Genomic DNA, 13,043 nt, shown 5'->3' with positions numbered 1-13,043 from the left:
AAACTTGAAGACACTAACAAATGTAATTGAAGCAAAACATGTTGAAAGCTTCTTATTGTTATAAAACAACTACAGGTAATACTGTATCTTGTATGATTATCTCAGTATGAAAAGACAAGAGTTCAGTTGAAAATCCAATTCGGAATTTTGGGAGGAGGATTCATCGTTTCTAACAGTAAAATATACCGTAAATGTGATCCCTCTAACATTTTTGTGACGACCAATAATTTACCATTAAAATTTGATACTATTCTTACTGTTAATATTCTACTATCACGCTATGAACATGCCAGTGATAACCACGGGATGTGCTTGACGGTGACACTACCATGTACTGATGAACGTGGCGGTGACACAACTATGGAATAAACTGGCAGATGAAAACACAACAGAGAACTGGAGCACACAATTACAATATTGTACGGTGAAACCGACAAAATTTGCATATCAATTTCGTCTTGTAGCTTTAAGGGGGGTCAAAGCATGTGTCTATACTAAATGGTATTTGACCTTCTCCCTAAAGCCTCACTAAGCCATGAATCAAATGGGATCAAATCTTTAATCTTCATCCACCTAGGTAAGACAGCAGCTTGTTATGACTGATATACCCACACCAATATATAAATTCTCGTAAAATACTGAAAGGTAACAAAAAATAAAAATATACGGTAATTTATTTTCTATCAATCACAACCTGTAATTTTGTCTGAAAATTGGAAGTTTATGTCAGTAGATACGTAAATATGTGGTGCTTCAAAACAATATATCTGCTGGTAGATAATAGTATAGCAATTTGGGGTGATGCTTTTTGTTTGATATTGAAACAGTTTATTTATCCAGAAAAATACAGATACAGAGCGAACAATAATAACAATATTGACATGACTGAGTTTTGTAATGATGTGAATCCGACTTTTTGATCAGAAAGAAATATATATATAGTAGTACCTTGTTTTGTTTTGTTTTGTTTTTTAATAATTTTTGCCACTTATCAGCTTACTAGCCCTTTGGGCTACATTTATTCCAAGTATGAACACTGCTGGTCTTTACATCTTTAATACCATGAGTACGATAACTTATGTTATTGTACTCAAGAGATTGTCATCATATTCCAGGGGTTAAGTCATCGTACTCGAGATTAAATCATCGTACTGAAGAGGTTAAGTCATCGTACTGAAGGGTCTAAGGTACGCTGTGGACATACATACTGTACATACAGGGAATTTCTCAAAGTTGTGATGACTCTTGTCAATTAACACAGCAACTGCAGTCATTATCAAGGTGACTGTAAATGTGTATTATGTTTGCTACATAAAAACTCTGCAACTCTATCCATTTTCAAGCTATACTGCAGACATACATACATACAAAATGATACATGTAATACATACAGTGATAGATACATATAAGAGGTATTGCCACTTGTTGTTTTCACTCGACTTAATCATTTTAAATAATAAAAGCACGACAAGCATGCAAACCTCTATTCAACGAATTATATGGAGAGGAAAGTCTGTTATGTCCAAGGTCCATTAGATGTGAAACTCCCATCTATTGGATTGTATGGAGAGAAAATAATGTTATATGAAGGTTTCATTGTACTGTACTGAACTGTTTCATTGTACTCTACTGTACAGTATGTGTGTAAATTTTACATTAGCACCAAATCTGTACAAGAAGGAGTTTCAATGCTAGATTACTTTTGTGTTAACATTGTCATTGGAACTTGTGAAGAAATATGAGTATGTTTGTAATCAAGAGTTAAAATCATTAGCACCAAGTACAGCAATGTGGAAACATCACTTGTTGAATCATGTTAATAATCATATCACACCTATTTTTATGCAATGTAGTACCTAAATTATTTTAGTCTACTCTCACACAGTTGCTATGATATTTATGCTGATATATACAGTAAGGTCTTGAAGGAAGAACTATTTTCCAGTTGTGAACCTCTTAAGTGTTACATATGGTAAATTAGAAGCATAATTTGACTGTATTCCAAATACTATCAACTATTATCATTGACTTATATTTTATAACTGATTCCACTCCAATGACCAGAAAGATTATTGTTGTATGAATGTCTCGTAATGTGTAAAGATCACTGGAAGTTCAAAATCAAATATACTGGACTGTTTTGGCGGTGCGACTGAAGTGAAGCATGTTTGCAGCTTCTTGTAGTTTGTTATACTCAGCCGGCAGCTCCTGGTGGATAGAAATGTTCTTAGATTAACACAACTAATATGATTTTTTATCAGTGTCAATACATTCCTAGATAACATTACATAATACAGTACATATACTGTAAATACGTACACTATAAGCATCTAACAGTGAAAAATATATGTGATCCAAAGCTAAAGTACAATTTTGTGATGATCAGTAATATACTAATAACACATTATATTATTTTCATCATTAACATTCTACAACTAAGCTACTAAGTACTTATTAGGTTTAGAACACTACGTACTGCCAATAATTAATATTGTAGAGTTGGGTCTCATTAATTCTTGTAGAAAATGCTTTGAATTAGTTCATCTGCCTGACGATAACACAGCAACTAAAACTTTTTCAAAATTTATTCGTTGGTTTCATTTATATTACATATATTTGTTATAATGACCCTCGCCAGCTAGCCCACCTGGTGGGAAGAACCCCCAGCCCTAGTCTTATTTTCCCTGGAACAAACATGCACAGAAATAATCTTCACGACTGCAGAAATTGCTGCAAGTACCTGGGCCTCTCTCAGTACGTGGGGTGAAAAGGTGATGTGATCACAGCCACCTGTACACCGTGTGACAAGCAACAGCATATTTAATGGCGGTGGCACTGAACGTAAGCACAGCAACAATGGAGAATAGTGCACGCTTTCCTGGATGCCTTCCAAAGAGTCAACACCAGCAACCTCCCAGATGCCACCTAAGCAACTCACCTGCTATAGTGATTTATGGTTAACACCCTCACCCCAGGGATATGACTGCAGAAATGGAATAAAAATTAAACTGATAAAAGTATGACACTTCATCAAGCTTGACGTTGACTGTTTCATCCATGTCTCGATGCCACATGACACAAACAAAAACTGAAGGCTCGAGAACATTCACGGTGTGGGATTGGATAATTGTGAGTAAAGTAACATATAAAGATGTAATGGTGCACAAGTCCATCACAGCTGCCCACCCAAGACTCACCGTCATAGTGCTCCCTGTACGCTCTGCTACTCTGTTTAAACGTCTCGACACTCCCTTCACTGAAAGATGTAAAAGCTTTAATTAGATCAATATTAGTCAATCCCCCACATGTGAGTGAAACGACTACTACCTAAATCAGTTAAAAAGAAAAAAAAAGAACTATCCTCTCCATTACTCACGCGCCCTGATGGAGTTCTTCCTGATGAAGGCTTTATTCGTGGTCATGGACTTCTCCTCCACAAACTGGTTCATTCTTGTTGCTGCACTCAATGCTCCCTGGGAGATGGCTGCAACACAACGTTCTTACATTGTGGAAAACCAGACTAATTTTTTTTTCAATTAGGTTTCTTATTGTTTGTTGAATAAATTAAATATATTTTCTGCGACAACAACTCTAGATGTCTATAATACAGTACTGATAGTGAAACTAAGATTGGCATATGACAGAGTAGCTTGACACACCACCAGAAATAAGTCTTCCATAATATAACACACAACCCAACAGACCTACATGACAGACTATCAGACACCAGGTACTTATCACCATCAACACTATAAGGAACATGTAATTTGGCAATATAAATACACACACACACACACACACACACACACGAGAGATCAACATGGCAATGCCCCATAAGACAGTAAACATTTCCATCACCAATTATTCCTCTACTTCCACACCTACAGTTCTCTTCCACTGAGTGACCCCTGATCTTAATATTAGTGACCCTTGACCTTAGTATTTGAGACCCCTGATCTTAATATTAGTGACCCTTGACCTTAGTATTTGAGACCCCTGATCTTAATATTAGTGACTTGACCTTGAGACCCCTGATCTTAATATTAGTGACCCTTGACCTTAGTATTTGAGACCCCTGATCTTAATATTAGTGACCCTTGACCTTAGTATTTGAGACCCCTGATCTTAATATTAGTGACCCTTGACCTTAGTATTTGAGACCCCTGATCTTAATATTAGTGACCCTTGACCTTAGTATTAGAGACCCCTGATCTTAATATTAGTGACCCTTGACCTTAGTATTAGAGACCCCTGATCTTAATATTAGTGACCCTTGACCTTAGTATCTGAGACCCCTGATCTTAATATTAGTGACCCTTGACCTTAGTATTAGAGACCCCTGATCTTAATATTAGTGACCCTTGACCTCAGTATTAGAGACCCCTGATCTTAATATTAGTGAACCTTGACCTGAGTAGCAGTGACCCATGACTATAAGATGTAAAGGGGTGCCCAATAAACTAGCCCCTCGTGGGCAATCTGTAATCTATAGTTTTAGTGACCCTTGACTTTAGAATTAGTGACCCATGACCTAAGTATTAGTGAACCCTGACCTTAATATAAATGACCCTGACATGTCATGAGTGGTGGGCAGTAAACAGGAAGAGTGGGATGACTTACCCTTGGTGATGCCTGTGGGTCGCTCGTCCTCCAGGAGTGTGTTCTCGTTCAGGATGTTTGCCAGGAGCTGGTGCTGAACCTTTCTCACCTGTGACGGTATCCGTACACCCACAGCCATGCCTGCAACCCGCAGACCATTACCTCTCCCCTCATACCTTTATATTCTTACCACTCAATCAAACACACAGGAAAGTGTACGCCTAAGTGATTTATTGAGAAAATAATGTAGTGGCAAGACTTGAGCCTAGTGTGAATGGTGGGCAGACACAAGTACTCACAGTCAGGTTTGCCAGCAGCGTCTTTGAACATGTAGACGCCAGATAAGGTGTGTAACACAAGGGTTGACTTGCTGTGTAGCCGGCACGACCACAGATTGTTGCCCACACGCAACACCACGCCCTCACCCACGAACCACGAACAGTTTGTATCTATACGTATTAATAAAGGCTTGGTCAATATGTCTGGTTGACTGGTGGTGCAGACTGGATATGATTCACAGCGCAATGAGACAACCGTAGATAACCTACAAACAAGTAGGTATGTACAGCTGGCGTGTATTGGTACACTTATCCTCTACACACCAACATTTGATATGCATGCAAATACCACTGATATGCATATACATAGATTTCCTCAGCAAATGTATGTATAATTAGTTCACTTATGTTGACAACAGCCAATATACCGGCATAATAAAAGAACATCTGACATGTATACATATTCATAATGAATCAATGAACATTTGATCACATTGCGACTACACGGTAATATTTCAACAGTCAAATAAATTACAACCATATACCTGACGATGGAGGTGGTGAGAGAATTTGTTAGTTAATATGTGTGACAGAGAACTGATCGACCGGATAGAGCTTATAAGGTGACAAGTGAAGAGGATAAATCAAAAAATAATAATTAACCTTTTGGAACAATTAAGTATAAGACTGTCACCAAAGTGTACCTCAGAACAGTATGACCGACCTTTAGAGGCGGCGAGGAAGGGACGGTTCCAGGGGGAGGTGACAACACCGTCATTATGGATGAAGAAAATCTTGACGCCTTCACGGATCTTAAGCAAGTCCCTGTAGGCGATCACACCCATCGCCCCGCCCTCAGTCGACCATCTACCGCTGCCACCACCCTCAACACAGAAAATTTTATCAGGTGCACCGTATTCTCTTACACTTTTTTGGTGCAAAAACTTAACACCAAAAATTAAAATCTTACATATTATTGGTATAAAAGTCATAAATATAGTGAAAATGAAACTGGTGTACAGTACAAGGTGTTAATGACGTTATTATCGCTCCCACTAAACAAAGAAAATGAATTAATAACAATGAATATCACATCATGGCAGTCGTGTTTAAAGTGTCTTTTTCTGTTGAATATTATGCACGCACACACACACACACACACACACACACACACACACACACACACACACACACCATATAATATATTCAAAGAACAAGATAATATGATAAAGGAAAAAAGATTTGAAACGACAGCGGACAGAAAGCTTCCCATGAGATACGAATATAACCATAAAGATCAACCACTAAACAAAACAGATGATGTCTTGATGATGTTATATGCAGTGAAGGTTCAAGACAGATAACTGAGGAGAAATGTTTGGGAGACCTACATCCAGCTGGTGAGAGATAAGAGATATTCATGCCCAGTACTTGCCAACAGTGCGTAACAGAGACGTGACCGATCGCCCAAGCGGCTAACGAGCCGATCTGTGGTGCAGAGGACAAAAGTAAATGTAAAAGTAATCTCAGGAACACCTCCTAGGGGAGACTTACCTTGTGGAAGGCGAGCGGGCGGTAGAAGGCTGAGCGGCCCACACCAGCTCCTGTCGGCGGCGTGTCAGGTTCCTCATGATCGGAGCTCCACGATGAATAGTTGTCCTCGCCTAAAGCGCCTGCTGACGGCGGTGTGACAGGCGGTGGCGACCAGGATGAGTTCTTGATGTAGTCAGCTGGCCATGACGTACACGACCCCGTGGAAGAGAGGGATGACTCGCCTACCCCGCTGGTATAGTTGGGCGACGTTATCGTTTCATCGCTTTCGTAGTACCCAGGTAAGTCATCCACTCCTGCGTCAGTGTGCTGATACCCGTCGGCCGCCACTGCGCCCTCTTCCGGTAAGAACACGTCGCTGTCTTCCTCCCCCCGCTGTGCCTTCATAGAATTGTCTTCCTTGTGTTCCTCTTTCTCTAATTTTGACTTTATTGTCTTGGGTTTTACGTGATCATCATAAATTACTTCCTCTGCCTTCACAGGTGTTTCAACAGCATACTTTTTGTTTTTCTCCCTAACAGACGATCTAGAACTTTCCTGTCCGGGCGACGGTAATACGAGTGGATCGAACTCTTCTATAATTGAAGCTCGACTACCAGCCATTCTTTTGGAGGAATCAATAAAGTTCTCCAGAGTGTTGTAAGAACAATCCAATAAAGTGTCTTCAGAGTAACACCGTGAGGCCATGGTACCCTTGGATTTCTGGGGTGAAACCTTCTGGTGACTGGCAGTTGGAGTCACGGCAAAGTCTAAAGCGTCCAATATGGACTCTCCTAATGGATCTGAACCACCATGGTAAAGATCTCGAGGGGGACGTGAAGGTACATGACCCACCTTCCTGGCTGCAGCAGAAACAATATCACCCGAGGCACCAGCGTCACCAGCCGGTCCCACAGTAGCTGCTCCTACAGTTGGCTTCACGGGCGTCTGGGGAGAATCTTCTTTATTCTCAGTCTTAATGATTTTGGGTATTGCATTTAAAGAAGCGTCACTATTAATTGGTACAGCGGAAGTAAGTGAACTCCCTTTAGCAAAATCTGGATAATTTTTCTCTGTGTTTGGATCCACAGGTGGAAATGGGTCCACAGTCAAAAACGGATCAATAATATTTGAGTTAGAAGAAACAGCTGGTGTTAACCTTGTCATGTAGTCTGCAGCTCCTTTAGTCCCGGCAGGAGAGTCACCACCTGCCAGTGAGGTTTTGTTTACGTCGTCCTTATTGACATGATCTGTGATTGTCTTAGAGAGACTGCCAGGTGAACCCCAACTAGGACAGGTTGTGGAACATGATCTTTTAGGTTTCTCCGGCCTGGTTGATACTCCCGTGCGACGGTGCTCTTCAATCTTCTGCAAGGCTTTGGCCTGGTGCTCTAGTACTTCACTGTACAACGGGAATAATCCTGAGTCACCGCTGGATGTTTCACTCGTCTTGTTGCAAGTTCTTGGTTTAGCAGCTGGTGACTCACAAGACTTGTGAGAGGAAGTTGCCTGCGAGATTGATTTATCCTCTGGTTGTTTTGTTGACGTTTCTGGAACAAATAGGTCTTGGCTGGGATGGTATGAGGACTTGGGTCTTGGTAGGGATACTCTGGTGGGGACGAGTGGCTGGAAGGGGAGTGTGATGGGTGCCGACTGTGGCGTGGTGGGAGGGCGAGACATGTCCGCTGACACATCCACTAGTATTTCCACCCCACGCTGGTCTCTGGTGAATGAGGAGGACCTTGGGCGTGTGGTCCTGGGTGGGGGAGGAAGTATTAGAGATGCCTGAGACGCGGGGTAAACAGTGGTCGTCCTTGCATCCCGCCTGCGGTCGCCCCATGACACCTGTGGTTCCCGGTACACAGCCGCCGATCTGCGCTGCGCTGACTGTCGTGCAGATAATGTTGGCGTCTCATCTGACCATGACAGACAGACCAAATTAGTAATATTGAAGTAGTGAACCAACTCTTTATTTTATTTCTTACAGAACAAATAATTCTGGCATTATCATCATCACACCGCCTCAGCACTATGTCTTTAACACTATCTTATCTCATCCCTCCCCCCCCACCTTAATCACACTCTTAATGCTTCACTTCCCCTTCTGAAAACACGTCTTAACTCGGGCACTTTCATCACCAAGTGTCTCTCATGTAGTATATTACCACATACACCGCGCTATACTGTATGTTCACCACCCATTACTGAAGTTGCTCCATATATATTCACCATTCCTTACACATTCATAACTACTTACCCTTCTCGTTATACACACTTACAAGAGTGCAGTACAAACCTGCACCACACTCTCTACCATGCACTCACTAGCGACTCTCCTGCTGAAGGATCGTAAGGCCTTTACACGTCGTTCTGGCCACACTACAGCTTGGTGACAAACTTTGCAAGGATTTGTTTACCCTTAACTTATCCACTGTTTATCTTAACTCTCCTTCATGTTGTTGGAATATAAGTAATGACTGGCTGATGAGAGAGAAGATTCATTAAATCAACTGTAAATAATGAACCTGGTTATCAATGTACAGTAGTTTTGGCCACGCTATAAAGGTATACTATAAAGTGTTCGGTTCTGCTGTATGATGATGACCTGGATAACAGTTGAAGGCTGGCTGTTTAAAATTAGTTTTCTATATTTCTTTATGTTCGATGATTCAGTCACTATATTTAATTGTTTAACTTCAATCCAGTAACCTGTCCTTTAAATGAAAGTGTGTTATTGGCCTCAGTCCTCTCTCTGGTGGTCTGTTTACGCGGGTTTCACCGTAGACAACTTCTTGGTTGTTCTTTTTTATCAATGCAATAAGATGATATATGGAGCCCCCCCTCCCGGTACCCTCAGAACAAAGTCCAAGGGTAATAACGACTAAAGACCTTACTTGTTGTGATATACCGACACACTTAGTTTGATTAAAGTCCATTATTACATGAGTGAATTATTGTGTTCACAACTCCAAGACAAAGAGACACATGGATGGTCGCACAGGTGGATTTATGAACACAGACGCACGCCATCCAAGGTCCTCCTCCTAGGACGGCGAAGACCACAAGAAGCTTCATCACACAGAACACAAACACTGAGGATAAGGTTCACGTGAGACTGTAGGAGTGGTACCGTGTGAGCGGGACCTGTCCTCCCTGATGACGTCATCGTAGGAGGGTGGAGCTCCTGGGGCGGGGGTATCCGTCGACAGCTCCCGGGGCGTACTTACAGCCGCCTGGGCGTCGCTGAACCCATTCAGAGTCTCCTTCCTGTAGGTGCAGTAGGATAAGTTTTCTCATATAATTTACTGTTGATAGTCACACTAACTTCACAATAACTTCCTGTTGAGATCAGGTTAAGTTAGGTTACGTTACATTAAATTTAATTTGGATATGATTAATGAAATAAACTTTCAAAGTACTCTCTTTTTTATTTTAATTTTTAAATATTTTTTTGTGTTGACGGCAGCTTGTACATCTTGAACAAGCCCCCAGACAGGTAGTTCAACAAGAGTCCCCCGGAGTCTCCGCGTCACCCATCACCGTCAAGCTCACAACATGTATGAGAGGTGAGGCGAGGGTGACAAAGATGACTGACGACCAACCACAGTAGTAAACGGTACTATTTCCCTCTCCTTCACCATAAGTCTCACTAATTAGTTACGTTCAGTGCCTAAGAGTGTGTTTCTATCACCGATTACTTTTTCAACACCTTATCAGACAAATAAACACTGCAGTAAATACACAGAAATAAACATACAAACACATTTATTTACCGATAAGGAACCCTAAGTTGACACGTGTTAAATGACCATCATAATCCACCATCTACACCCACACAATACATTTCATTATAGTTAAACCAAAGCAACTTCAGCACACGCCGTTATACCACAGCCACCACAGGAGGAAATAAAACAACTTACTTCAAGGGACGCTGTGTGTTCTGTAGAGGCCGACACACACAACTATCCCGAGAGGTCGAAGTTAAGGGAAGTTTGGCGTCATTTATGGTGTGTGTGTGTGTGTGTGTGTGTGTGTGTGTGTGTGTGTGTGTGCGTGTGTGTGTGTGTGTGTGTGTGTGAGGGCTGGCGGTCACCCACCTGGAGAGGAACACTTCCTGCTGCAAGTGGAATAACTTCTGTCTGGTGTGTTCATCGTGGGTGAGGCTCAGTACCTGGGCCCTCAACACCCTGTCTATCGCCGTCAGCGCCGCCTGGTACTCACTTGCAGCCTGCAGGAGTCCCAAGACATCATTTCATACCCACAGCTACAAATCAAGTACAGGTAAAGAGTATAGGTACAGTCGCCTACACTTATACCTGGTACAGTGGCTGGCGCGTTTTATGAGATGTGACAACTCCTTGGAATGCTTCTCGAGTATCCTTATTCTGGCTACTACTGTATTACGACTTTCCTTAGGGCCATTCCGGGAGTTTTAATACGATGTAAACAAACACATATCTGCCACATCTTACAAAACGCGTCAGCCACTTTACCAGGTATAAGTGCAGGCAATTGTACATTAATTTCCACATATCGATAGTGTCATAAAACAGATGTGAAGGCAGCAGCCACATGCCTGAAACTAATTAAAACTAAACCTTTCTCTTGCTACATGGTCGAGATGTCACAATAACATGTCTGTGGTGGTAGAGGTTTGACACAGCGAAAAGGAATCAGACTGCTTCATAATCGTCTGACACAACGCACAAAATAAAGTTACTTTCTCCGTTGGCCACATTTTACCAGGCGACCATCTCTCGGAGTCTCACATTTCCAGACCCGGTTGTAGTTTATTCAATACTGTACCTATACTTGAGGTCAGTTTTTAATCGGGCAAAAATTAAAATTCACCATTTCTATTTAAGACACTTGTTTCTTAATTAGTTTTACTCGCTGAAATGATTAATTCAGTTATGTAAGTGTTTAAAGAAAAAAATATATTTAATATCTGTAAGGATTTAAACACGCCTTTAGTTAACTTTGTACATATGCTAAATTGTTTATGGTTATTATTTTTGTTCTTAGTAACTACACTCTCACCTGAACATGGCGTCGTTTAGCCATGAGTTCTTTGGCTGTCTTGGTGCGCTTGAAGACTTCCGTACAGTAGTCCTGGAATTCTGTTGGGGAACACACGGGGCCTTCGTCCACCACTCTGGAGGCGGACGTCCTCCGAGGCCTAGACGTGGCTCCGGTTATATTGAGCTGTGTTCGGGAATTTCTGTCCTTGCCATTGGTCGCCGGTACCTGAGCATCAGTTGGACGTGAAGGGATTGCTGGGCGTGCATTAGGACGTGAAGAAATCATTGACTGACTATGTGAACGTGAGTGAGCTGAAGAAGGCGCACTGGGGGGCGCTACAGTAGGCCGAGGAGGAACAACAACAACACTGTGTCGACTCTTAGGTTGTGCAGCACTAAGTCCTCTATTACTGTCTGCTACTTTTGACTGTGAGGGCTGAGTACTTGCAGCTGCCGCCTGAGAAGTGAGCGCAACACCGGAAACCTGAGAACTTACCGACGGCGATCCTGCTGGAGCCTGAGATGTTGTAGTAATGTTGGCTTGGCCAGAGGAACGTTTTCCGCCGTATGGTGATTCTGGTTTCGGGGTTTGATTGGAAACTTGATTAGAATTAAGACGACCTCTTATCATTGGGCTAGAGGCCGCCGCCTGAGTTGGACTTGGTCGATACAGAACATCCATTAGCTTTGGCCGGGGTGGAATTACATTAGGCTTGGGACAAGTGGGTGGTTGTGGAGGCTTCGATTTGGGCACCTGAGGCGCCATTCTGTGGTGTGTGGTTTCCTGAAGAGGACTCACTTTGTGACTGTAGGTTCTCGGCGGCTTTGGTGGGGGACTGACAAAAGGCCTTGATCGAGAAATTACAGGAGACAGTGCATTACGTAAGGAACGAACCTCAGGCGACTTTAGCTCACCGTCTCCGCTCCTTCGTGTACCACCAGACTTCTGCACTTCTCGTGTGTCATCTTGCTCCGACGACTGAGTCCGCGGTAGGCAATGATCTGATATTATCTCAAGTGTTACGCTGGTGTATTTATTAGGAAGTCGAGGTTGCTCTTCTGTTGTTGAGGTAAGTTGGTCTGTTGATGGTTCCTGGGGAGCGGTAACGTTGTTAAACTTGGTCCTGGGCAGGGGCACAGGAGTGCCCCCAGCCCCCACATTGGTCCGGGGCGCCGGGTTGGGGGCAGAGCGAATTCCAGTTGTTCTCATAGTTCACCCCCACAACACTTACAACCCGTGGTGGGGAGCCAGACACCGGAGCTCACCCCACCAGGTTACATTGTGTGTCACCTTCAACTCCTCGCACGACGCTTCACCACCCAGGATCACACCCGACCGATCTTCCTTAAGCGAGTTCCCGACACACTTACCCGTACAAATATTCTTCGACGGTATTACACGACTCTGATGCACTAATTTCCTTCTTCATACAACAAACAAACAGTTCAGGTCCCTTGTTTAACAATGTGGACGTGTACCAGAGGAAGGCCAGATCGCTACTGAGGTCTTATGAGATAACATTGCCATGGTAACTGATACCACAGATAGAGACTAAAGTGCATGTTACAATGTTGGTTTTGTTTTTCACGGAATATAACTTGTAGCAAAACA

At 42.5% G+C, this 13,043-nt stretch overlaps 2 protein-coding genes across 2 annotated transcripts; both read right to left on the bottom strand.

Moving 5' to 3' along the window:
- Window positions 1-957: 957 nt before the first annotated feature.
- LOC121863826 lies at window positions 958-5,998 on the bottom strand. Its single transcript, XM_042362695.1, has 6 exons — window positions 5,602-5,998; window positions 4,899-5,048; window positions 4,621-4,740; window positions 3,377-3,484; window positions 3,198-3,256; window positions 958-2,208 (listed from the first exon to the last, which is right to left on the bottom strand). The coding sequence occupies exons 1-6, from the start codon at window positions 5,867-5,869 to the stop codon at window positions 2,122-2,124; spliced, it is 792 nt and encodes a 263-aa protein (XP_042218629.1). The 5' UTR covers window positions 5,870-5,998; the 3' UTR covers window positions 958-2,121.
- Window positions 5,999-6,124: 126 nt separating this feature from the next.
- LOC121863825 (mediator of DNA damage checkpoint protein 1-like) lies at window positions 6,125-12,922 on the bottom strand. Its single transcript, XM_042362694.1, has 4 exons — window positions 11,451-12,922; window positions 10,508-10,638; window positions 9,538-9,674; window positions 6,125-8,323 (listed from the first exon to the last, which is right to left on the bottom strand). Exons 1-4 carry the CDS (start codon window positions 12,639-12,641, stop codon window positions 6,417-6,419), a joined length of 3,366 nt encoding a protein of 1,121 aa, XP_042218628.1. The 5' UTR covers window positions 12,642-12,922; the 3' UTR covers window positions 6,125-6,416.
- Between the last annotated feature and the right edge of the window lie 121 nt (window positions 12,923-13,043).

This window comes from Homarus americanus, unplaced genomic scaffold, assembly GCF_018991925.1.
Source record: "Homarus americanus isolate GMGI-L3 unplaced genomic scaffold, GMGI_Hamer_2.0 scaffold48354, whole genome shotgun sequence".
NCBI classification, from domain to species: domain Eukaryota; kingdom Metazoa; phylum Arthropoda; class Malacostraca; order Decapoda; family Nephropidae; genus Homarus; species Homarus americanus.
The sequence above is the reverse complement of the archived record's forward strand: the minus strand, read 5'-3'. Positions and strand labels throughout refer to the sequence as shown.